The sequence below is a fragment of the Suricata suricatta genome, chromosome 15 (genome assembly GCF_006229205.1).
Source record: "Suricata suricatta isolate VVHF042 chromosome 15, meerkat_22Aug2017_6uvM2_HiC, whole genome shotgun sequence".
NCBI classification, from domain to species: Eukaryota; Metazoa; Chordata; class Mammalia; order Carnivora; family Herpestidae; genus Suricata; species Suricata suricatta.
The window spans coordinates 18,656,354-18,683,189 of record NC_043714.1 but is presented as its reverse complement, the minus strand read 5'-3'; the positions used below and the strand labels follow the sequence as shown (position 1 = coordinate 18,683,189).

The window sequence follows — 26,836 nt, the reverse complement described above, 5'->3', positions numbered from 1 at the left end:
TTTTCCCCTTTACTGTTAACCTTCTGGACTTTGGACACTTCACAGACTGTCAGCCCCTCCCCCTACCACAAGAAGAGAAAACACTTCAGGAAACCTGGATGAGAAAGAAGTATATGTTAGTCAGGAAGAACCTGAGGCATTGGAGAATGGTTAGGTCTTGACCAAAGTTCGTGGTCCTCAGGGCACCTGGGTGGCTCAGTTGGTTAAGCATCTGACTCTTGGTTTCAGCTCAGGTCATAATCTCACAGTTCGTGGATTCAAGTCCCACATCAGGCTCTGTGCTGACAGTGTGGAGGCTGTTTGGGATTCTCTCTCTCTCTCTCTCTCTGCTCTTCCCCTGCTTGCACACTGTCTCTTTCAAAATAAATAAACAACAACAACAACAAAAAAAGCAAAGTCCACAGTCCTGTTCTCAATGAACTGAAATTTCCTTTGGAGGATCTGTTCTCCCACTTTTGTGTTGCCCAGAGCCAGCTCTACCATTTGTGGGTCCAGTGAAACATGGAAAGGTGGGGTTCCTTGTTCAAACATCATTAAAGATTTCAAGATGGCGCCAGTCGAGATTTCATCAGGGCCTGACGCTGTGCGCTGGCCGGGCTGCACGGTGTGGGAGCCTCTCTTCGGTGGCCTCATCACATTCCCCCTGAAGCGCGGAGCCAAATCCACGTTGGAATCAACATACTGACTTTGGGGCAATTTTACAAATATGGCTAATATTCTATCATGTCAATGGAGATGAGGACTCAGTTTTACTTGCAAAGAGTGGATGTGCCACAGAAACCTGGTAAGCTCATTTCTCTGAAACGGGTAAAGTTTAAACACCTTTTATTTGAAGAAATATTGCTTCTAGACTTTCCTGAAGCCAGAATTGTTCTATAAAAGTATCACAGAATATTACACAAGATTAAAAAACACAGTATGCTTCCTAATACCTTGAAATCTTTTTACAAAGCACATCATTCATGACCATAAATATGTTTTTTCTGTCATTCAGCCGATGACACACACATCTGATAAGGACCTGGTTAATTTTAACATATGTACAGAGTCTATGATAGACACTTAAAGTTATCAAAGATTCAACTATAACATATTAAATTTTTTTTAAAAGAGTTTATCTTAAACACGTAAAGAAAACATAATTTACCTATGCATTGGAATGGTCTAAAAAGAAAAAAAAATCACGGTTAAGCTAAAACATAAATCTGTTTGGGAAGTTGGCTAGGGTACGGATAACTCTCAGTGAGGTAATCCTTTTGCTGATATTTAAAAATCTAAGACACACCAAGAATATTTTCAAGAATACAGAATTTCAAAAGCAGCCTTGAATTATGCCTTAAAAAAATCCGAACTTGGTGAAGGCCTTACAGAGAATCATATGACACATATGGTGTGTTTAAAATATGAAACATTTGCAAGTGTGTTTTATTGAAAAAGATTCCTTATAAAATTCAAAACTAAGTATATTTTCTCAACACTTTAGCTTATTAGCCAGGTCAAGAAAACAAAGATGACCCCCAAAAAAGTCTTCAGTCCTTTTATCCTGTTAATAAAATAACAAAAATTTAGCAGTCTTACGCATGTGATGAACACTCTGAGGCCAGGCACAGAGACAGCAGGCAATCTTTGTTTTGTTGATTTATTTATTGTCACTGCCAACATCGTTAGCCATGCCTTTCTGCTAATCAGTTTTAGCAAGTCAAGGGAAGAGCATGTGATATTTTCCGGCAAGAGCATGCGCTGAACAATATGTGATCCATACTGTGCGTCACTCTTGGGATCTACTCTCCGCGGCCACCCTGAGAGCAAGCAGTGAGACTAGGCAAAGCCAATGGGAGGGAAAAAAAGACTAACCAAATGGACATGGCATTCTGATACCAAAGTGCAAAATCGTTGAACATGGTGGCACTGAAAAATTCCAGTGGTTCAAACGGAATCAAAACCACATGATGCAGGCAGCAGAAAGCGTACTGAAAGATTCACAGAGGATGTCAAATTTTAGAAACCAGGAAGGGTACAATTCTAGCCATCTTGATTGGATAACATTCGTGTAAGCATGCCCCTATGGCTTTCAAAAGATAATGCTGCTTTAATCTCCCCCAGACAAATAAACACAAGTCAACCTTTCTTTCTATTCTTGACAAATTGGGAGTCACAACACCGCTTCCCTGTGTGCCTACTGCTCACCTGTGTGCTAACTTCTACGCTAACTTCTGCACATGTGTATTTAGGATAGCGCGGAATGTAGGCTGTCATGATTGCCTTTATTAGTTTACTAATAAAATATTAAAAAAAATACTGTGTTTAGGGTAAGGTAACAATTTCATCTAGTCAGAGGAGAGTGGAAAGGAGGCGCTGCCTTCTGGACTCTGTAAGCTGCCCGTCTTTCGGTTCTTGACCTCGCTCAGTACCCTTTGCACCCTGCTGGAGTTAGCCGGCTGCTCCAGGGCAGACGTGCCGGTCGTCTGAGGAACGGAATCGACATGAGAACGCACAGGAAGATACAGCTGATCTTCGAAGACCTCTCCTGGGCCGCTGTCCCCGGCAAGTCCCTTCTGCTGCCCGCCGATGGGCCGCCACCTGGGCCTGGGCTTGGGCCCCAGCTCTGTGATGCCATTGCCACTGAGATCGGTTCCAAAGTGATTCAGCTCTTCGTGCTCCATCCATTGCTCAGTTTTATGATTTCTCCAGTGTTCAGAATTCAAATGACTAACTTCTGGAATGTCGTTAATCCATTCACGTTTCGTCTGTGGACTGAACGTTGGTTGGTTCAAATGCAGGGTTCGAAGGTCAGCTGGCAAGGTCACATGAGGCGCTTCCCCAGCCGTCCGACTGGGCTCTTCCCCTGACTCCGCGGAGGCCGCCTCTACGGGCGCAGGGCGCTGGGCAGGTCTGCCGGGGAGCCCGTCACTTTGAGCAGTTTCAGTCTGACTCGTTTTATTTTGCTCATGGCGGCTGTTCAGCAGTGCAAACACTCTATCTACATCCTTCAAGTAATTAGTCCAGTCGACCAGACTAAGTCTATAGTTCTGTCTGTACCCATAGATGCTTTCATTCACACTGTGTAACTCCTCCAGGCCTTGCCGGTTGACATCTGCAGCGAGGCTGGGCGGGTTAGCCTTCCCATCCATCCCATAACTGTCCTCTGCGAGAGGAGAGACAAAGGGAGATCGTTAGTGGAAAAGGTATTTCCTACTTATTGGACAAGCAACTTACACTCTTTTTTTTTTTTACCAAGGCAAATCGATTTGAAATACAGTGCTAAGAAGGACTTTCCCCTGGTAATTCGTGATCGAGGAGTGGCCTTAGGTCACAGAAGTGATGGACCGATAACAAAACTTAACAGGAAAGAGGCTCAAACACAGGCTGACTTGCATGACGAGGCCCGGCTGGTGCTGACCATGCACGGCACCCCGAGTCGGGGGCTTCTGTTTCACTCCCAGCTCTACTCAAGTCAGCTTTGCCGCCGAGACACCGTGCGCGTTGAGGCTGTCTTGGCCCCTCACCTGTCACGTGTGGGAATAGTTGTGTGATAGAACCTTCACTTCGCACAGGGCTGCTGGGTGAATGATGACTCGGAAAGTGCTCTAATGGAAGAGGAGGTGCTTAGGAAGAGATTGTCATGCTCCCTGGCACTCGGTATAAAAGGAAATGTGGATGCAATTAAACTCTTGAAATCCAATGCTTGAATCTGTTTCTTTGATTAGTTTTTTGCCCTAAAATATCTATACTCTAGAGAAAATGATCTTTGAGTGGTTTTCATAGTGTACCAAGAATGCCCCTGCTTTTTCTCTCTCAGCTCTTTTTACATCGCTAAGGTGACTGCAGTCCTGTGGAAAACAGCATCTTTTCTCTTGTCAAGTACCATCTAGAAAGAGGCAGCCTGGATTAATCGATCAGCCAGTCACTGAGCTGTCCGGATCACCAGGGAGAATAAGAAAAGCTACACAAAACCCCCACTCTTGGTATAATTAGAAGATGGAAAACTATGTAATCTTCAAACCACCTGTAAGTTAAAAAAAACGTTAGTGCCAAATGTCAACAGTGCTCCATGTCGCTCTGCAGGCACGAGCCCTGGGAAAACAGTAGAGATGAGAGAAGGAGGAAATGAGGTTGCAGCCAATTGCAGGGCTGAAGCCATCGCTGGAAAGAGTGTGAACCTGAGGTAGGAAAGTCTGTAAAAGTCCCCGGAAGCTGTGGTGGAGACTGTGAGGAAGAGACTCGGGTGTGGGCATAGATCAGGGCGGCAGACGGAAAACCTTTGCTTCGGGGGAAAAAGGACACAGAGCAAGAAGGAACATCCTTTGGAAACTGGGTGATAAAAGAAAAAGGCAGCAAAAGCGGGGGCGGAGGACAACTTCAGGTCCTGGAAGGAAGAAAAGAGGAGGAAAAATTGGAAGCCACAAACCTCCCCAACTCCTACTCTCAAATAATAGTAAAGTAAAATAGTAAAAATAAAGTATATTTGCTCACACACACTAGAAAGGAGCCTCTTAAACTAGAAATCTTATAAATACTTGAAATCCAGAAGATTGATAAAAGTGGCCTAAATCTATACAAAATTATTATAAAAGAAAAACAAAATAAGAATAAAAAATCTCTTATCTTATGAAAATGCCAAATGCCGTCCCAAAGCAACCATAAAGTGGAGAAAACCCCAGCACAACGCTGCCAAGTAAATTCCATGTTTTGTATCAAGTAGCCCAGGACATAAACAGCCATCTTAAGTCAGAAACTCATGTCCACACCAGGGACCTTACAGCCATTCAAGCTCTGCTTCAAGTATCGAAGCTACAGGAAAAGTTGTAAAAATAAAATGTAAGAACACAGGGAATACTGTGCATGTCAGCTCATCGTGAATCATTTTCCATCCAACCAAGAGATCACTGGAGAAATTTCAGCAAAAGGGTTGATGATGAACATTTAATATATTTATCAGATTTAGGATACAATAAAGTAGGAGAATGGTCAAAAGATAATATATACATTTTCTATGACAAAGTAAAAATAATGTAACTAAACATGGGGAAAGATTAGAAAAGCTGAAAGAGAAGCAGCTCATTGAGAGTAGAGCTAATAATAGTTGGAAGTCAAAGAACACTATTAAAAACTGACCACTGAGATAATGAAAGATTAAATAAGAAACAGGAACGAGGGGCATTAACATTTAAGTTCAAAGGCAACCAACAGGACAAAGAAACAAACCCTACGAAGTTCCAAAGAGCGGGGGATAAAGAGCATCCGCCTTTATAAAGAAGAGACTGCCTGTAGAAGACGCAAAGTGAAATACACGGAAACATAGTAATAAGTGATATTCAGTCCGAGAGAGGCCAAATGACTGAAAATAAATAAGAATCTAGAAGACCTAAATATATAATCAATCAGGTAGTTCTCCTGCAAATGTATGCAACAGTATACCCCAGTACCTGCATATAGTTAGGTCTTGTCAGACACACACAGAAATTCACATTATGTGATTACGTGTTAGGTCATGGGAAAATGCATCAGTTAGCTCCATACAACAGAAATATTACAAGCAACACCTTGATATAATACAATGAAACTAGAAATTAATAAAATTAAAACAGCACGAGAGCCCTTTCATCTGGAAGCTGACAAACATCATCTGGGGGAAAAGGAAAATACAAAGCTACAAGTGTAGAATTTACAAAATGATATTGAGGGGGTGGTGGAAAGGCACAAATGGGTGATTGGCACTGAGGGGGGCCCTTGTTGGGATGAGCCCTGAGGGTGGGATATAAACGATGAATCATGGGAATTACCCCCCCAAACCAAGAGCACACTGTATACACTGTATGTTAGCCACCTTGACAATAAGTTATATTTAAAAAATAAATAATAAAATAACATAAAATAAATAAAATGATAATGGGGTGCCTGGGTGGCTCAGGAGGTTAAGTGTCTGACTCTGGATTTCGGTTCAGGTCAGGATCTATGGTTTGTGACTTTGAGCCCCCATGTGTGGCTCTGCTTGGGACTCTCTCTCTATCTCCCTCTTTCTCTGCTCCTCCTCTGCTGTGCTTACTCTTTCTCTCTTTCAAAATAAATAAACTTTAAAAATGATAATGAAAATGCTATGTATTAGAACTTATGATACATAAAGCATATTTGTGTCATTTTAAGCATTCATAGCCGTAAACACTTTTATCACAAAAAATAAATCAATTAAACTCAAAACTCAAAAAGCCAGAGAAGGAATAACGTAAATCAAAAGAAAGCACCAGGAAGGAAATAATAAAGGTGAAAGCAAAAATTAATGAGGCAGAGAACAGAAAAATGACATATCTAATTAATAAATCAAAATCCTGGTTCTTTAAAAAAGTGTCAAACAGGCAATCACTAGTATAACTACTTGACACAAAAGGGAGAAAATTAAAATACACAAAATAAAAAAATGACAAGGGAGAAATAATCACTGAAATATACAAAATTTAAAACATAAGAGACTACTTTGCAGCCTTAAAGCAAATAAATTAGGAAACCTAGATGAAACAGATAATTGCCCAGAAAAATAGTTTATTGACATTGACCCAATAGAAATAGAAAGCTAAGACAAAGCAATTTCCAAAGAAGGGAAAGAAAGATTATTAAGAAACTATGCTACATAGTTTCATAGGAGAATTTTATCAAGCCTTCAAGAAAAAGAGAATCCGAATGCTATTTGAACTGTTCCAAAGCATAGAGATCAATATTATAATAAGAATATAACACATCATAACCTAGTAGAATTTACTCCAGGGGTGAAAGGTTGGTCCATTCATATCCCATCCATTAATATAATATATTCTATTGGAAGATCTACAGAGAAAAATTATTTGGGGATCTCCATAGATGCTGAAAAAGGTTTTTGACATATTCAACAGTCATTAGCAATAAAAACACTAAAAAAAAAATGGCGATTTTCTTAACATGATAAAAATGTATATAACTTAGGCCTAAAGTCTGCCCTCTCACTTAATGAGGAGCTTTTTAAAATATATTTTTTTAAAGCATATTTGTTTTTGAGAGAGAGAAAGAGAGAGGGAAGGAGGGGCAGAGACAGAGGGAGAGAGAGGACCCCAAGCAGGCTGTGTGCTGTGCGTGCAGAGCCCGATGACATGGAGCTCGCTGCTTCTCACGAAGTTAAGATCATGACCTGAGCCAAAATCAAGAGTTGGACGCTAACAGACTGAGCCACCCAGGTGCCCCAAAGGGAAATCTTGAAAGCATTTTCACTAAGATCAGGAACGAGGTAACATCAATTCATTCAACTCAACAAGAGGAATTAGAAACAACCAATAGAAAAAGTGGCAAAGCCGTCTCTATTCACAAATATATGACAGGTATATCTGGAAAACCCACGAGAATCAATGACAAGATTAACTCAAAAATAGAAATATTTTTTAAAGTAGCAGGATACAAAATTAATATACAGAAACCAACAGCCCTCATATGCATAAATGATAATCAGGAAGAAGTTTTAACGAGAGAGGAAAACCCAATTCATAATAGTAATAAAGATAAAGTACTTCTGAATACACTTAGCAAGAAATGTGCAAAACCTATAAGATAATGTAAAAAGCTGAAAGACCTAGAAGTTTACTTAACAAGGTGGAAAGACAGCTTTTGTTCCTAGATAGAAGACCCACCATCATAAAGATACAAATTCTTCTTGATAATTCTTTCAAAAACCAGGTAGAAAAATGGGCATAAGATATAACCAGATAATTTACAAAAGCAAGTAAAATGGCCTTCAAACTTTCTTTTTTTCAGTATTTTAAAATATTTTTTTACATTTATTTATTTTTGAGAGACAGAGTGAGACAGATGTGAGTAGGGGAGGGGCAGAGAGAGAGGGAGACACAGAATCTGAAGCAGGCTCCATGCTCTGAGCAAGCGGTTAACACAGAGCCCGACGTGGGGCTCGAACCCACGAACCATGAGATCATGACCTGAGCCGAAGTCAGACACTTAACCAACTGAGCCATCCAGGCGCCCCAACCTTTAAACTTTCAGAAACATGTTCAACTTCACTCATAATAAAAGCCACACAAATTCAAACCATACTGAGATACCCTTTCTTTCTCATTCAATTGGGAAAAAATTTATAAACTTGACAGCTGTTGAAATCAGACACTCACACACTGATGATGGGAATGCAAAATGGTACGAACCATATGGAGGGACATTTGGCAGTCTTTAGTATATCCGTATCGGCATTTACCTTAGACCCAGTAATCCCACAACTAGGAATTTACTCTGAAGATATCCTCAACAATATGATATATATTTGCACAAGGTGCTTTACTGTCTCACTATTTGTACTGGCAAAATATGAGAACAACTGAAATGTTCATACTTAAAAGAGTGGTGGAATAAATTATGGTACATCCACACAGCAAATTACTATGAAGAAGTGAAAAGAGAGTAGGAAAATTTCTATGAACTGATAGGATATATTTTAAAGTGAAAATAATGTTCTAGGTGGAAAAGAAACCAAGTGCAATAAGGTATATATAGTACATTACCTTTGGGGTAAAAAAGTAAGAGAAATAAAATACCACCATCCGCTTACTATTGCAATGGGAGACGAGGAAGGTAAAACAGAAACTGAGGACAATGGTTGTCTACATGCAGCGTGTGGCTCGGAAGAGACCGTGGGAGCACTAACACTTCTCTGCGAAGCTTTGGGCAGTTTTGACTTTTGGAACTATGCTAAAGTATTACATACTGAAAAACAAAATTAAACCACTAATGATGAGAAAAAATAGAAACGAAAATGGAATGCAGACAGAAATAAACAAAACTTGCTCTATTTCAAATGGGTATCATAACCACAACAAAGGAGGAGGGAGCATGGAACTATTCCTGAAAACTTCAAACATGATGCTATTTTCTCTCATTCTTTTTTTTTGTTGTTTTTTAAATTTTTTCAATGTTTATTTATTTTTGGAAGACAGAGCATGAGTGGAGGAGGGGCAGAGAGAGAGGGAGACACCAAATCTGAAGTAGGCTCCAAGCTCTGAGCTGTCAGCACAGAACCTGATGCAGGGCTTGAACCCATGACCTGTGAGATCATGACCAGAGCCAAAGTTGGATGCTTAACTGATTGAGCCACCCAGACACCCCTATTTTCTCTCATTCTAAAGACAGAAAGAGCTGAAAAATATATTGAACTCTAGTTAGCAGTTTTGTGTTTATAGTAGTGTGATTTAGCAATTCTGAAATTGCTTTCTGTGTGCTGTAGCATTTAAGAGGTGACTTAATCCATTGAAGGAAAAGGAAATTATCATTTATATGGAATATTACTCAGCAATAAAAAAGAATGAAGCCTCGCCATTGGCAACAATGTGGATGAAACGAGAATGTATTATGTTAAGCAAAAGAAGTCATTCAGAGAAAGACAAATATCATATGATTTCATTCATATGTGGAATTTAAGAAACAAAACAGATGAACATAGGGGAAGAGAAGGAAAACAAAGAGGGAGGCAAACCATAAGAGACTTTTAAAAACGGAGAACAAACTAAGGTTTGTTTGCTGGAGGAGAGGTGAGGGGGGATGGGCTAAATGGGTGATGGGCATTAAGGAGGGCACTTGTTAGGATGAACACTAAGTGTTATATGTAAGTGATGAATCACTGGGTTCTACTCCTGAAAAATAAAATAAAATAATCTATTAATGAAATAAATAAATAAATACATAAATACATAAAAAAAAGGAAGTCATCATTTAGAAACTAGGAAGACTAGAATGAACCTCATGTTGTTAAATTAGAATTAGAGGTATCAGCACAAACATATAATTTTAAATATATCTAGACAACTATGTCCACATGTATCTTTGTACCAGAGAAATAGGAATGGGGTTAATAGACATGCATGGATAGTTTAGCTCTGTCCACCCAAAGGGTCTACATTCAAAGATGCCTCCCTATCAGTTTTATGCACCTCAAACCCAGACCTTGAGTTCAAATGCCACTGCCCACTTAAAAGGAATTGAGGTCCTTTGGAGAAATGGCAGATTCCAGATGTAGAGGAGTGAAAATACAAGATGAACCAAGATGATATTGTTAGGCCAGAAAGCAATGAAGTGCTCAAAAGCTGATGGGGACACACCAAAATGACACAGAAGTCACCAGAAGGGACATCATTGGCCCAAACTGGGACGTTTTGGTCATCAAAATAATGATAGCAAAAGGATATTCGTGGGATAAAATGAGGATCTATCAATACTTATTGCTATAAATATATGCATATATACATGCATACATACATATGTACAGGAAAAGGGAAATCTCTTGTCTATAGTGGAGTACCACTTAAATCTAGCAAGAAAAATAGAATCGGAAAAAAATCATAATTTTACAGCCATCATAATGATTCAGGTAAGAATTATGGATTCCTCAAAAGATACTGGATGATTATTAGCTAAAAAGGAAAAATAGTAATCTTATAAGGAATCAACCAAGCGATCAAATGTCAGACCACCCAACAGATGTCACGTAGCTCCAGATAAGATATCCTGAGTGCACGAGTCCACTTTTGTGTTATTCCTGCCAGGAATGCACAATTTTAGTCCAATCATGTGGAAACATCAGAAAAAACTCAACTGAGGAACATTTTACAAAATGACTTGCCTGTACACTTCAGAATGTCATAAATGCAATGAAAAGTTGAAGAACTATCTCAGATGGAAAGATACTTAAGAGACATGAGAATTTACTCCAATGTGTGTTTCTGGATTGGATCCCAGACCGGAAAAACAAAATCCTCCCCAAACCATAAATATGACATTATTGGGACAATTGGGAACATTTGAATATGGACTGTGGATCACGTAATTGTATCAGTGTTAAATTGCCCGATTTTGATAAACTTACAAGAGTTATTAGGAATGTTTTTTGGGAAAACCCAAAAAGTTCTTGGGAAAAGTGTACTGAAACTCTTACAAAGATATATGATGTCAGCAAATTATAAATGATTCAGGAAAAAAAAGTGTGTATGTGTATGTGGAGAAAGAGCCAGAGAACAAGAGAAAACAGTAAGGCAAATGAAGTAAAATTTCTTGAACTATTCTTGCAAATTTTCTATAAATGTAACATTGTATCAACATATGAAGTTAAAACCCTGTTAGACATTAAACCAAGCTTTCCGCATATCTGTCCTGGTTTCCGCCAGTCTTCGGATCACAAAAGGAGCCCCTTCACTTGGGCCATTTGGAAGTTCTGTACTCAGGGAGAAAACGTATGAATGGGTTTGTTCTGACAAGTGAATTTTTAGAATAAATGTAGATGGTTTCAAGCAAGTTCTAGGCGATTCTCACCCAACCTGGGAAATAAAAAGATGGTAAAACCAATAACAAATTCAAACCCACATGCAGGTTGCCAGCTGAACCACATTTCTTTCTACACGGCACTTCTTTACTTAAAAAAAAAAAAAATGAGCACGTAATTACGTCACACTCTACGCGCGGGTAGCAGAGACCACGCATGCGTGATTGGAACTCTTCCGGAAGCAGCGTTCTAAATCCACAAGGGCGCCGGGGTGTCAAAAAAGCGGAAAGGATAGTTTCTACGGAGAGGGCCTGATTCGTACAGCCTCCGTCAGCCGCTCTGTTCTTATTTCCCACATCTTCTCGCTGCACCCTCGCCGAAAGTTTCATGAAAGCTCGAGGCTCCCTCCTCAGCACTGGCATTTATTCCTAGAATGTGCTTCCTTGCCTCATCATCGGAGTCGGGTCTCGGCCTTCAAAATTAAATTTGAACACCGTTCTGTCCACAAAGCCTTTCGTGGCCCTCCTCTTCCCATTCTCAGCACGGCGGCAGCGTCTCCGTTACAGCGCCCCCTGTAGACGAATGTCGGTACCGCGCTCAACAGCAAACTTGAAGAGGTCCACCGGAAATTCATAAGCTTTGTAGTTTTATTGATCATTGCGAACTGGAAGGATGTTTTCATAGATATGGCTATTCACTTACCAGGTTTCAGTTCTGAGGGCCTTAATTTGATTTACAAAATTGAGAGAGCCTGAACAGGGTATCTGCACAAATATATCCATTCCTTTCTCTGAAGCCCTTTCCTGTTTTCCTGTGTTCTCTTTGAATGTGTTTTTGAAGGCACAGGGTTTCCAATAATTGGGGTCAAATCAGTGTGCATTGTGGAGGACATTCATGCTGCCTGAAACACAGCATGTTTTAGATTGAAATGAAATTTGCTTTAGGTTTTGAAATTTCAAAGCCTCTGAATTCAGAGTACTGCAAAATAACTAAAAGCCAATTATAAATACCCTTATCTGCCAGACATACACGATTTCTAGCACACTAGTTTTATTGATGAATTGCAAGAATACCTATTTATTTTACAAATAAAAGACTACAAACTTTCAACTAAGTAGGCAGTATAGAACTATCCGTTATGTCATTTATCTATAGAGGAATAACTTTGAATAGCCAGTGGCTGATTAAAAGCACATATCTGCTTATTGGGGCAAAAGCACATAATCTTCCCTCTTTCTTAACATTTATTAGTAAAAAAAAAAACCTGCTGATTTTATTACTCATTAATGTGAAGGTAAACGTCCTTCAAAAATCTAGGATTCTTTGATATATCTCTCACTATTCAACTCTGCTCAAACATCGTTCATAGAATGCTATGCATTCAGGGCTTACTTGTGCTAAGCACTTTTCAGATATTAGCTCATGTAACCCTTACATATTGTTAAGTATATGTTATTATCAAATTTTTACAGATGAGAAAGTGAAGTTAAAAGTAGAAATTGTTAAATTGTTGAAAGAATCAGCACAGTATGGAGATTAAAAGCATAGGTTAGAACCAGACTCCTTGGGCTGATTACCTACTCCATCATTTATCAGCTCTACAATCTTGGGAAAGTCACTGGGTATCTCTGTGATCCAATTTTTTAATGTATAAAATGGGATAACAGTGCTGACCCCATAATGTTACTGTGCGGGTTAAGTGATTTAACCTATGTACTTAGAATAGAGAAGGGACCCAGTCAGTCATGTGATACTATTGGGAACTATCCCCCAAATGGGAAGCCACTGAGCCAGAGCCTGTGAACAAGCTGTCCCACAAGACTGTCTTCACAACTATGTATGTTACCTAATCTGATTGACCCAAATCCTCTCTTATTATTTCTCACAGTTTAGCACTCTTGAATATCTCCTTACCACATTCAGGATAAAGACCCTGAATATATATATATAAAAGCAGGGAGGCAAGGGGCCTAGGGTGACTCAGTCAGTTAAGTGACTGATTTCTACTTTCGACTCAGGCCGTGATCCCAGAGTCCCGAGATCGATCCCCGTGTTGGGCTCTGTGCTGAGTGTGGAGCCTGCTTGGGATTCTGTCTCTCCCTCTGCCCCTCTTGCTCACACATGCAGACACACACTCTCTCTCTTAAAAACAAAAAACAAAAAACAACCCAGTCCTCTGAGGTAGTATGTAACCAGGGTGATCATATTGTCTAGATTGCCTGATGGTCCCAGTTTATATCTGTTGTACTGGCATCCTGTTTAGCATTTGTCCAGATTTTTTGGAGTTTTAGTTTAGAAAATAGTTTTTAAATACAATTATTTTATAAATCGACTGACCATATCATTGGTCAGCAAACACATATGTCAAATATAGATCATTTTAATTATTTTTAGTACACCCTTTATGGTGGAAACATCTTTGTTTGGAAGATAAATTCTGTGGTCACCCTCCATATAGCACTCTTCAAAACTTGGCTCTGTTTACCTCTTCTGCTCAGCCCCGCTTCCCTTGTACTATACTGAATTGATCACGGTCCCCCAAACGGATCTTGCCTTTGCACAACTGTCCCTGTTAGTTGGACTGGTTTTCTTTCTTTATATCCTGTTCTAGACAGCACCAGCATTGCCTTCAGCAATTGCCACCGGCATTAAATGCCACCTCTTTGGGAGGCTTCCTGGGTTCCTTAGGGTTGGGTGAGGGGCCCTTCTTATAGCACATCTCTTCCCCTGTCAGGGCACTTGGTTTCCTGTATGGTAATGATAATCCTTGACCATGTTCTCCTCTAAGGCAGTGGCTTGCATAAAGGTGGTCATGTGGATTCTTCCCTTCTTTATTTATTTACTGAATAGATGAAAGAGGATTAATATTTCCCCTCTTAGTTTTCCTCTCTATTTTGAAACAAGTTAAAGGTAAATTTCATTCCTCATTTTGGAGGGAAGGGTCTTAGAGTACAGCAACGCTTTTGTTTCTTCTTCTATGGGGAAGAAAGCACCAGGAGTAGAATCACCATTGGAAAAGACAAAATTTGGACCATCCTTTGGGAGTGTAGATTAATCCCGACTTGCCCCTGCCCCTGGTCTTGACCACGGTGGCCATTGTTGTGTGAAGAAAAACTTAACCCCACCCATTGGCATGGCTTGTCTAGCAGAGCTTTGGCTGGATTTCAGTGGCTGCCTGTCCCCCAGCCTTCTGGGCAGGGTGCAAGCTGTCCACTGCATGCAGTGTCCCCGCTCTGATCCATGCCCTAACAACTCTGACCGTAAGGCCCCATCACCTCAGAAGGCCAGTCTCACCTCCCATCCCTTTAACCCCAAACCCTGACCTGGACCCAACTCTTGACCAAGCACCTTAAACAGAGAAGTCCAATGGAGTTAGCAAGCAGTGTAAAAATTAAATAGGCGTCTATAGTGATGCATGAAAATTATTTCTCAGTAGAACTGGAAAAAATAGGGAGAGAAAAAAATAAAATGGAATCCTGAGATGTGATAGAGAGAAGAGAACCTGGTGAAGCATCATTAAAGTAACATAGAGCAGGGGAATGAAGTTCGGGTTTTGTCCTTTGGTAAGTCCAGGCAGCTCAGAAAAAAGACTGAACTCTGCGTTAGCAATGAGTGATGAAGGAGATGGTGGTGGTGCTGACGAGTATCTCTTTTTGTGTCTCTTGTAAAACATAGTAACATTCTTTGGAATTATAATATCACTATCCCCTCTCATAGACTGTCTCCTTCATGTCACTGTTTTGTATCCATGCCCACCTTACTAATTAACACTCATCATTACTGGGGCTTGATGCATGCCAGGCTCTGTTCTCCACTTCCTACTAGCAAAGCAGGATTTTTACCCAAGTAGACTGGCCCCTCAGTACTAATCAGCCCCTAACACACAGCCAGGCCCCCCACATCCATCAGCAATCCGGGAGCTGTTGCTACAGGGGAGATGAATTAGGGTAAATGCAACATAGGCAGAAGCATGGGTGCTGAGGACAGAGCACAGTGCGGCCTGCTGGTCTACCCAGCCTGGCCTGTGGGTCAGGAAGCTGCCCTGGCAGCATCAGGCCGCCCAGAACCGACTGCCGGCCCCATGCTGTCTGCCATGGACACATACCACGGCTGCCAGAAGCGTTTCTGGGACATCAAAGGGCGGTAGCATTAGCTTTCACAAGCGATGGGAAAAATAAACACCCCCTCAACCTGTTGATCCTATTCTATTTTGCAACACAGAAACGACTGCTTTCAACTCAAGCCAGAAATTCCTGCCTGACTCATGGGGACTAGTTTCTGAGTTGCACCCCTGCTCTGTGCTTGTCCTAACTGGAAAATGACCAGTGTGAGTAAGCAAAGCATTTCAGCTGCCCCGCTTCATGCATGTGCCACAGCACTAAATAAATAGAATAAATAACGAAGTTGAACACGGAACAGACTTGCCTTTGGAAGGTCGTTTAAAAAACAAATATAAAGATTAAATTTTCCAAATCCGCAGAATTGAGGGCAGTCAAAAAGCTCTTATTTAGTCTGTCTCATGCGATAGAATTGTTTCTGAAATACTCTGTTGAAATTTCACATTCTTGGGGCGCCTGGGTGGCCCAGTCGGTTGGGCGTCCGATTTCAGCTTAGGTCATGATCTCACAGTTCATGGGTTCGAGCCCTGCGTCAGGCTCTGTGCTGACAGCTCAGAGCCTGGAGCCTGCTTTGGATTCTGTGCCTCTTTCTCTCTCTGCCCCTCCCCTGTTCACGCTCTGTCTCTCTCTGTCTCTCAGAAATAAATAAATGTTAAAAAAAATTTAAAAAAAGAAATTTCACATTCTTTAGGTTTGGTTACTCTCATTTTTCTCAAAGTCTTTTATAATGAAATTTCATGATTAAAAATGCATTTAACTAGTTTCCTAAAACAAAAGATAGAATCTTGGAGAATTGAGGTTTCTGAAACCTGGTAAGAGGGCCATTCCTGGAGGGCTGTGTCCCGGTAAGCACCATCTGGTGACAACAGTTGCTTTGGCAGGTCCACACCTACGGTGGCTTGTTTGGCACCTGTTCCCTTCAGTCCAACAGGACGCAGCAAGCAGGTGCATTTAGGTATCCAGAGAGTCTCCAGGGGGGACAGGCCAATGCTCCCTCAGTAACCCTGTTTCAGGATTGCTTGCCTGCCATGTGGGCATCACCTGAAAGACAGCCTGCCCGCTGCATCAGGGAATGCTGGGACCTGAAAGCGCCGGTCATGAGCAGTAAGTGCCTGCCCATCTGTCCTTTGGGAAGGGATTTAGGGAAGAAGAGGCAATGGGTAACTCTCACGTCGCACACTTGCGCCCATGGCCAAATTCAGAGGCGACCCCATCAACAACAAGTTACCAAGGCTGTGACAAATGACCTCCCAGATGATGGATTCAGGGGTGGCTGGCAGGAAAGGGAGAAGGAAGGGTCCCAGATGCTTGCCATTTAACCATGACTAGAGTACAGTCAAATTTCCTTTCATCTCAAAGTTGTCCGGGGATAATTTGGTGGAGAATAGCTCTCTGACTCGGCTCTGACCAGGCCTGTGTCTTAAACAGCCTATTAATACCCTTTTCCCTCTTTCATAACAAGAAGTAAAGGAAAGCTCAACTGAAAATCCCCTAGCTGTAAAATTGAGTGCATCATAAAATGACCGTGAAGTCAATATCTAGTGTTAGGTCCATTAAAAATGTCATGCTTTGGAAATGTCTTCATGTGGCCCCTGGGAGGCAGGCGCAACAGTGCTGGTTCCTGGATGTTACCCCGTCGGCCCATATCCCTGGTGAGACCAGCTTAGGGTGCGTTCTTCTGCTCTGTCCCACGTGTGCTGGGGGTGATGTGGGATCAGGGTGGGGGCAGGGCGAGGAAAGGAGACAAGAGTAGAGAAAAACAAGAGATACATACATGGCTATTAAGTGTCCTCAAAGCCCAGCTTTCTTACATCTTCCCGGCCACCTTTCTTTTTGTTTAGCTTCTGGTCAGATCAGTGAGAGGCCCCAGAAAAGGGAGAATCTGAGACCATAGCTCAGGAGGCTGGAGGAGAGCAGGGTGGCAAACGGGGCTCCCTGGCATGGTACCAAGGAAGCCAATGCCCCTTTGCTGCATTCATCAGCTAGGGTGCTGACTCATAAGGACTCAGTTCCCCCACAGTGGAGGTGGTAAGGACAGGTCCCTCTTGCCCACACAGCACGTTTCTGAAAAATCCACCTGAGGTCTATGCTTAGAGTGGAAAACATCAAGGGCTGATGATGGCAGGTGATCTTGTAACATGGCCACCGGGCATGTTGGACCCCCTCACTGAACATGAGGTAAGAGGGATGGGTGGGGATTGGAGGGAACAATATGGCCGGCCTGAGGCCTGTTTATGAAGTTGGGGTGTGTCGGGCGGTATCTCTCTGTGCTGTGTGGAGCTCTCTGTAGGGTTTGACTACAGATAACCGGTCCCCAACCCAGCACCTTCTCCCTACTCCCCAGCAGCCTGCAGGGCTTCGGGATCCTACCGCACTGCATCTTACCACCCACGCTAATTAAGGACTCTCATCAAGGAAGCTCCTTCTGTTTCCTCCCACTTCAGCTTTTGAATGCTCTTAGATTTCCTATTACTCTTTTTTGGGTCTTTGACATTATATTTCATAAAAATCTCTATACCCGTTTCCATGAAGCCTCTCCACCAAATCAACATGAAAGCACCACCAGGGAAAGAATTCTCCCAAACTCTCCCCAGGGCTCCCAAGGGGCATTCTGTTGTTTCTTTTTTCCCTTTCACAGCAATTCATGCTTAAAAGCATCATCTAATGAGCAAAACACGCATGGGAGTAAATGCTCTTAGAGACATCCTGCTGTGACAGTCAGCCGATTAAAAGCAAAATGACAGCTCTGTAACCAATGACACAATATGGAGGAGAATGCTGTTAGCACATGCATGCACCCACACTGCTCGGGGCAACATGGTGAGGAACGGAAATTAGTTGAAATGGCTGGATCATGCAATTATTGGGAAAGCAGCTGCGGGGGAGAATAAAAAAAAGTGTGAATACCTGTGTAGGTCATAGCTTCCTCCATCTTTATTTCCTGATAGAGGAAAATACAAGAGTACTTTATGTTAGCTTTACAACTCATAACACCATTCACTCAGTCGTTTTCCATGCACAACATCTAAATCCTGGAAAGAAACATATTGTGTTAAATACAGACAGTGCTGAAGTCCCACAGAGCTTTTCTAGCACACAGGTTCAAAATGAGCATTGAAAGCTATAAATTAAAAGGTCTGAGATAAAACGTATAGGAGTTCACATGAAAAATGAGTGTGGTGGCAAAGGAGGAGAGCCACTGAAAAGCAGTAGGAAAAGTACTTTCAGTCAGTCTCGGTAAAAGTTTGGTTATTTTTAGACAAAATGCTTGAAAAAAAAAGGCGGGGAAGTGGAGGCAACAGTCATCATCACCCTTAGGAATGGTCTAGAAGGTGGAGAAGACTACTCTCTTGACTCCTCCCGCTGGTGCCGCATTCCATCAAGAGACTATCAGACTTCCTGAGCAGAGTTGGTCACCACCAGCAAGAGAGCCAGGTCCTCTGGGGGAGACATCTCTGAATGTAACATTTCAAAAGCCAATAATTGGTTTCATTTTGAGGCCTTAATGAGATTTTTGCTTGTTTGTTTGTTGTGGGTGTGTGGAGGGATCAGATTTGAGGGAAAGATAAGCAGGGTACTGAGCTGGGTGGGGTCAGTGGCCGGAGGACCTATTCTGCAAGTCAGGCAGGACTGGTCGGTATCGGCAGGCAACTCACTTGATTAAGGTGTTAGCTGAGCAGTTGGCGGACAGCTGTGAGGTGCCCTCTCACAGTGTTTATGATTTCTTATGGGATCTTTGCAGCTCGAAAGCCTCAGGACCACAGCGGTGGAAATGACAGGTGGCAGACATTGATTCCTTGGGGGTGGGCCCCCCTTCAAGCCACATGACCCCGGGAGAGGCCTATTTGGTGCTGGTGATGTTGGCTCTGCTAGGCGGCAGAGACCCCAGCTGCCGGGGACATTGAGCAGCCTCAGCTGCACGCGCTCCCGCAGACCGCTCCCCACCATCAGAGCCCAGCTCTTCGCCCTTTTGGGGCTGGCCTGCTGTGCCAGTGCCAACGACCTTGCAGTGCCAGCCTTCTCTCCCTCTTCTCTGGATTGCTGGAATTCCCATTTCTACGGGAATTACGACAAACCAAGTATTCTCATCAACTAGGAAAGAGCTGACACAGACACTGAAAAGAACGGCAGCCTCATGAACCAAAGGAGAAATAAACTAGTTTAATGCTGCAGATCAGGGAGGGGGCATCTGGTCGATTCCATGTGGACCCCCTAACAGTGCTGGATCCCAAGACAGTGAATTACTCAAGTATCTCTAGTTTCTGAGGGGAAATACTGGTGCAAGAAATCTAATTCACTGTGTCATGGGCAGGGATCCAATTAGGGCAGCTCCCAACCTCGTGAAGCAGAAACAGGGCATTGTGTGTTCCCATCCAAATCCGCTTAAAATATGAGGATATCCTGGTTCGCCTAAGAGCGTAGATCATGCCTGCTGACAGCAATAATAAACCAATCCCCGACGCCCTCATCCCACTTGCTAGTGGAGGCTTTTATCAGAAGTTTTACTAGTAGAACAGACGTGTGGGAGAAATCGGAATAGAACGCTCATCGAATCCTTCGGCACGTTAAATTTTTCATCAATGCTCCCGGGGGTAAACTTAGAGAACAGCTTATGTTTGGAATTGCCTGGAAGGTCCCCCTTGAAGTGTCCCAAACTTGGGTTTCTATGCAGAGAGCCGATTCAGAGGCAGAAAACTTGACAACACCAAGACTTTCCCAGGAAATACAAGGAAAACGCCTCCTTCTCCCCCCTTACCGACTTCAAGGCCCTTCGGTCTCGGGTTGCACTGCTTGTACCCTTGACAGCTTCTGAGCGCCAGGAGCTGCACGTGCAGCTGGTTCAAAATGCCCCGCTCCACCGTGTGCACCGTGTTGGTGAGCTGCGGGCGAAGGGCAGGACAGTATACTTAGGCTCACGTTCTGGCTGTTTTGTTTTCAACGACTTTCAAAAAATGAAAACGTATTGACTTACCTGATAAGGATCTGTATTCATATCAAAATACTCCAAAAAGCCAGTGGCGAACTCACAGAAAAGGAAATTATGCGTCTCATTAACCGTCCGCAAACACCAGTAGGTGTTATTGTTAGAGCTCGTGCAGGCGCAGAAAGATCCCACTGTTGGTGAAAAAGAAAAACAAAAGGAAAAGGATGGACCAAAAAAAAAAAAAAAAGGGTAGGCAAGCTAGTCATTCTAGCATTTCCTTACCTTTATAATTTAAGGGGCACATTTTCTCTCTTGTAAGTACTATGTGTTCAGATGTTTAAAAAAATGTATTTTTCCCCTCTATAAACAATTTGTTGTGAGAACAGGTGGAAAATGGGGAAAATGATGGCAATCTATGTTTGTGATTACAGGCTGATGGCCAAGGTGAAGTTTTAGGCTCATTGGTTTGCCCCCGCCCTTCGTTAGGCAGTGGTCTCTGGAATAGGGTGAGTGGAGAATGGGAAGGAAATTACTAGAACTTACATTTCTGGTTATTTTTATCTTTTCTAAAAAAAAAAAGGATAAAATGGTTAGATATTAAAGAGATGGACCTGGTGCCCTTGAGGGTCCTCTATGTCAGATGGCCACCTGTCATACACGGTGTGTGGGAAGAGGGGGTTCTGCATTGGGAGTGGGGTTTGGAGAGGCTTGAGCCCAGCTCAGTGGGTTTAGCGGTGGTGTAATGCATGATCATCGTAGGCGACACGTTAACATGAGATGGGCTATGACCACAAACACTTTTTGCACCATGCAGAGGTCCACCGGCTATCTGGTGGAAAGTGTGTCAAACAGATGTCAAATTAAAACAAAACAAGACAAAGCATCTAGTCTTTTATAGATAGTTTCTAAATTTGCTGACCTTTCCTACAATGAGAATTGAATTTTAGAAATATGCTGTCTAGCAAATATTTTTTTAGTGTTTTATTTATTTTTGATATAGAGAGAGACAGAGCATGAGAGGGGGAGGGGCAGAGAGAGAAGGAGACACAGGACCAGAAGCAGGCTCCAGGCCTGAGCTAGCTGTCAGCACAGAGCCTGACGCGGGGCTCAAACCCACAAACATGAGATCTGACCTGAGCCGAAGTCGGAGGCTTAACCGACTGAGCCACTCAGGCGCCCCTGGCAAATATTTTTAAAACAGTTGGGAGAGGTACACTTAATGAGTACTCATTGTCCACTATGTACTTTGCATGCATTAACTCATTTAATCCTTAAAAGAACCTTATGAGACAGAGATTATTGTTATTCCCATTTTACAGATGGGAAAAATGAGGCTCAGAGAGGTTAAGGAATTTATTCGAGGTCACACAGCTGAGGAGGAGCAGCATTAGGGGTCTGGCTAGTGGGGATGCTGTTAACCACTGCACGTCACTTACCCACTTAATCCAGTATTAAACACACTAAAGCTGCCCCCCTAAGCTAAAAGAAATGTTGTAGACAATGAATGAGAAATGTTTTTTTCCTAATCTTATTTTGATAAACTATTTTTAGAGCATAAAATGGTTCACAGCAAAATTAAGCAGAAGGCACAGCATTTCTAGAGAATACCCCCCTCTCCACAGATGCACACCTTCCCCACTATCAACACCCCTCGACACAGTGATGGCTGATGAACCTACAGGGACACATCATCACCCAAAGTCCGTAGAGTAGCCTACCTTATGGTTTGCCCTTGGTGTCGTGCGTCCTACAGGCTTTGACCAACGCATGATATGTGTCTACCAGGATAGTGTCATACACCGGTACGTCATGTCACTGTTCTAAAGACCCACATTTCTCTATCGATCCCTCTCTGCCTGCAGGAGATGACTTTTCAGACTGCTGTGTCTCCAGTGCCCCAGCCCAGAGCTTGGGGGAGAACAGATCCCCACAACCCGAATGACCCTCAGGGATCCTCATGCCCTAGTTTAGGGAATGTGATTGAAAGGAAAAATGCTATGAGTTTACGAGTTCACTTGGCTTCAGTGTGGCTGGAAATGACAATGCAAACTTGAACACTAAAATCAAACAGCATCAGAATGGAAAGATAAAACAAAAGCCCTCCTAGGTATGAATGAAACTCCCCAAGAGTGGTCTTGGATTCCTGGAGTCTCCAAATCCCACTTGGAGAAACACTGACCTAGCTGGTCCGACCGCGACCTTTTCAATGTGACAATTTGGGGGTTTAGCTACTCCCTGGGTCGGTAAGCCTTTAATCAGGTGATGTGCCACCAGAATTTAGGGCATTATTTCTAGATGGCCTCAGTGAACACTGTGCCTAGGCCACCAAAACAAATGTTAAGTATAATTTTAAAAGCTCACAATTGTTATTATTCCATGGTATCAGCAATTCTGTATAAAACTACATATTTTGTGGAGTTTCTATTCTTCTGCAAACATGATGCTAGGTACTTATGGGGCTGAGAATTAGGAGGATATGGCCCCTGCCTTTAAGGGGGTTTCACTTTTTTTTTATTATACTTAGAGCATGACATGAAGTAAAGCGGCAACAAAATATATATGAGGCAAAATCGTTCACCCATTTATTTAGTTATTTAGTTATAGAGCAGTCTTACTGGGTAGGAATTCTGCCAGGAAGTGGGCACCATGTGAAATAACACCATCAGGAGAAAACCCCAGAGTGAGCCTGGCATTTTCAAAGAAAATACGAAAATACATTTCTAAGGAAAAAAATCATTTTTGATAAAATCATTCTAGTTGCCAGTTTAGAAAATAATATGATGCTCTCCACTTGAATCATTCTAGATCCCTGGTTTTAGGCTGCTGAAGCCCTCGTCTTCAGAACTGTAGTGAGTTGATGTCTCTGTGTGGTGGCAGTTAGCGGCATTTAGAAGGAGCAATTGATACGAGGTGTTGGATGTTAACTTCCCGTGATCATTTCACAATCGGTAAAACCTTGGTTTGCGCGCAGAGCTGGTTTTGGTAACATGCTTGTAATCCAAAGCACTTATATATCAAAGCAAATTTCAAGAACCCTTAGCTCATGTGACATTCTACATTGTTGACTACTCCTATTGCAAGACGTCACTCGTTTGTCAAGGTAAAATTTATTAGGATGGTTTGCTCGTCTTGCGGAACACTCACAGAGCAAGTTACTCGCAATCCAGGGTTTTACTGGCATAGACATCACGTCCTTCTGCCGTACACCTTAAGCTTACGTACGGTGCTGCGTGTCAATTCTATCTCCATAAAACTAGCAGGAAGATTTCTAAAAAACTCTCAAACACCAAAACCACACAAAACTTACAGTTCCAGAATGGGGCCGTCTGCCAGTGGTTGTTGTCGTGTGTGAAGCAGGTGAGGCCTGGGAGGCTGCATTCCTCCCCCTTCCTCTGCCGTTTCTTCTCCTTCCTGTCCTTCTTCCTCCTACGGTTCTCCTTGAAGAGCTGCAGTTTGCTGTCTACTTCCTGAGCAGCTTCCCTAGCCCGACAGAAGGGCTCTGTTAGTGATCAAAGAGCACTTTCCCGATGGAAACTACCATCGATGCTCCGCATCTCACACAAATAGGCAGACACACGATAATAACTTTTATTTTTCACAGATGGCCTCTAACTCTAATCGGCAAGAGTGAAGGCACACTCATTAACTGAGGGCACAGCTGGCTCATAATTTTCCTGAGCCTTGGGGCGCCTGGGTGGCTCAGTCCGTGTAGCTTTTGTCTTCAGCACAGCTCACAATCTCGAGAGTTTGAGCCCAGCATTCGGCTCCCTGCTGTCAGCATGGAGCTGGCTTTGGATCCTTTGTCTCCTCTCTCTGCCCCTCCCCCACCTCTCAAAAATAAATATTAAAAAAATAAAAAGAATTTTATTGAACCTTAGAGGATCAACATTTTCTTCCTTATTTACATGTAAACATTGGCGGAAGTAGAAATCAACATGAATCTGTGCATCCTGCCACACCATTTGGACAAATGGCTTAACTTCCTGGGAACTCAGGACTTATCATCTCTAACATCAATGGTTAGTTGGATTAGATGCCTTGGAAATGATTTCCTTTGGTCATTATTTTGTTATTTCCCGTACAGGGCTCAACTTCTCATATCCTAATCCCATTCATAAGCAAATTACATTATTATTAAAAAAACTATGTATCTTTCATCCAACTTTCAGGATTCAGCACAATTGCAGACTCTGCTATAAAACACGCCAGGCTAACCACGACAGTCCCCCTCTCCCAATCACTGTCCCCAGAAGGCAGTGCATGAATAAAATCCAGTTTCTGTCGAACATCGGCAGAGAACACACAGTAAATTAGAGCCCAGCTCCTCCCGGCCCCCCCCTCAAAGGATCCCCATGGCATTGCCATGGTCTCTTGGCAAGGCGTGGGCTTTGTTTTCTTTCTTTTTCTTTTTTAAAACCTTTTAATGTTTATTTACTTTTTGAGAGAGAGAGGGAAAGACAGAGCGCAAGTGGGCGAGGGGCAGAGAGAGAGGGAGACGCAGAATTGGAAGTAGGCTTTAGGCTCTGAGCTGTCATCACAGAGCTTGATGCGGGGCTTGAACCCACGAACCATGGGATCATGACCTGGGCTGAAGTCAGATGCTCAACTGACTGAGCCACCCAGTTGCCCTGGGCTTTGTTTTCAACTCCTTGGACTGCGTGCCCTCTTGGCTGTATCTGCTTTTTTGGAAGCAGCACCACTCGGAACTCGGGGGTCCCCACGTCTTTCAGAAGTGCCCAGTGAACAGTCCTCCACCCCCAGCATGTGTGGAAAACACAGAATTACTTACTTAAATGGGTGGAGATGACTCTTCACCTTCTCTTGCTTTTTCACACCTTTCTGTTTATTATAAAAGCTATGGGCAAGCAGATTGAAAAGTGAGTCGTAGTCGCACATTCGATCAGACAGTTCATTTTATAAACAGAAGGCAGAATAGAAGGAAAGTGGTTACTTTGTTGTAACTATCTTAGCATAAAGGGACTTTTTAACCTTCCGCTTAGGTTTATGATGTATTTCATTGGACTCGAACAGGTTAGGTCATTGCAGTACATGATAACACACTAAGTTTGTTAAGCCGTCTATTAGCATAAGAGAGAAACAAGCCTCCTGCATATCGCTCTAGCTTGCGGAAACACGAGTTTGGAAAAAAGACCGTGGGATGGTCACGTGCTCACCTCTGTTTACTACAGGTGCATTCCTCGGGTTTTCTCCTTTTTAAGTGTCCCCTCACTTCTCTCAAATTCTTAATTTTATCTTGCAAAGCTTCAATCTGGAAGATATATATTGAACAGTTACTTTTTATTTTTATTTATTTATTTATTTATTTGATAGAGAGACAGCACGAGAAGGGGAGGGGCAGAGAGAGGGGGAGACACAGAATCTGAAGCAGGCTCCAGGTTCTGAGCTGTCAGCACAGAGGCCAATGCAGGTCTCGAACCCATGAACCGTGAGATCATGACCTGAGCCGAAGTCGGATGCTTAACTGGCTGAGCCACCCAGGCGCCCCGAACAGTTACTTTTTAAGGTCAGGATTTTCTATGCTGTGTACCTCTCTTTTCACCTTATTTTCTGTGTTCCATCATTCCGGCTCTTCATCTGAGATAATAATTAGCTTGGATACCAATTGGGCCCAGAATATGCCTAGCTCGATATTCCTACTGATGTGCTAGAGGTAAACATTAATGGACGTCTCAATTTAGAATTGAAGAATCATTTCCTCGCAGAGACTTCAGTCTGCGCTGGGCCAATCCCTGCTATGATTCTCATGCTCTATTTTGTTTTCAGGCGGGACTAACTCTATCACTGGGGCAAAAGAAATACCTTGCTATTCTATTTTTCACATAATTGTAATTATAAAAAAAGATGGCGTGGACGTGCAGCGAGCCCCACCAGTCCCAGCCGGGCTGGCGAGCCTGCATTTGGCCCTCACTTTCCCATTGCACAGCCCTGACTAACCTCTTTATCAATGTATGCCTTGTGGTCCTTCCAGGCTCTGGCTGATTGGTACAGCTCTCTCTCACAATGGATCGTATCATTTGGAAGAATAAAGCACCTGCAAAAACAAACAAGCCCAAAACATTAGAAATAGGTTTAAATGCTACTATTTAAAAAAAATTAGAAATAGCAAAAGGAGTATAATTATCTTCAAAACTCTTAATTTGGATGCAAGCAGTAGTTTGGAGCTGAGCCTGGTCTATGGCAATGTCTCCTGGCCAGCGGTGTAGGTAAGGGATGGTGTCAGAGAGAGACTGTTCCTAATACTCATGTCATCAATACCACCAGAAGACTTCAATTTTGAAAGCCTCGTCAAATACCATAGGAAAAATGGAAGTTTTCACAGTTACGATGGAAGTAAGTTGTCTGATTAAAGACATGCAGCGTCAGAAGGGGGTATTTATCCCGTTCATTCTGTTACGGAGAGACTGCCTGGAGCACCCCGTTAAGTTTGAAGCAAAGAGGGGCACGTGGGTGACTCAGTCAGTTAGTTAAGCATCCTACTTCTGGTCATGATCTCACTTT

At 42.6% G+C, this 26,836-nt stretch overlaps 1 protein-coding gene across 5 annotated transcripts in view; it reads right to left on the bottom strand.

Moving 5' to 3' along the window:
• Window positions 1-808: 808 nt before the first annotated feature.
• The window catches only part of SULF1 (sulfatase 1), a 174,913-nt gene continuing 148,885 nt past the window's right edge, over window positions 809-26,836 (bottom strand). For 4 of the 5 annotated variants that reach the window (XM_029923229.1, XM_029923231.1, XM_029923230.1 and 1 more), the window contains 7 exons: window positions 26,273-26,369; window positions 25,492-25,586; window positions 25,107-25,172; window positions 23,625-23,797; window positions 20,366-20,508; window positions 20,150-20,273; window positions 809-3,145 (listed from right to left, as the gene is read on the bottom strand). In XM_029923229.1, the coding sequence (XP_029779089.1) occupies window positions 2,328-3,145; window positions 20,150-20,273; window positions 20,366-20,508; window positions 23,625-23,797; window positions 25,107-25,172; window positions 25,492-25,586; window positions 26,273-26,369 (1,516 nt within the window). In that variant the 3' untranslated portion in view covers window positions 809-2,327. Of the gene's footprint in view, window positions 3,146-18,300; window positions 18,335-20,149; window positions 20,274-20,365; window positions 20,509-23,624; window positions 23,798-25,106; window positions 25,173-25,491; window positions 25,587-26,272; window positions 26,370-26,836 lie in introns of all 5 variants that reach the window. The other variant, XM_029923234.1, reaches the window with a different exon arrangement.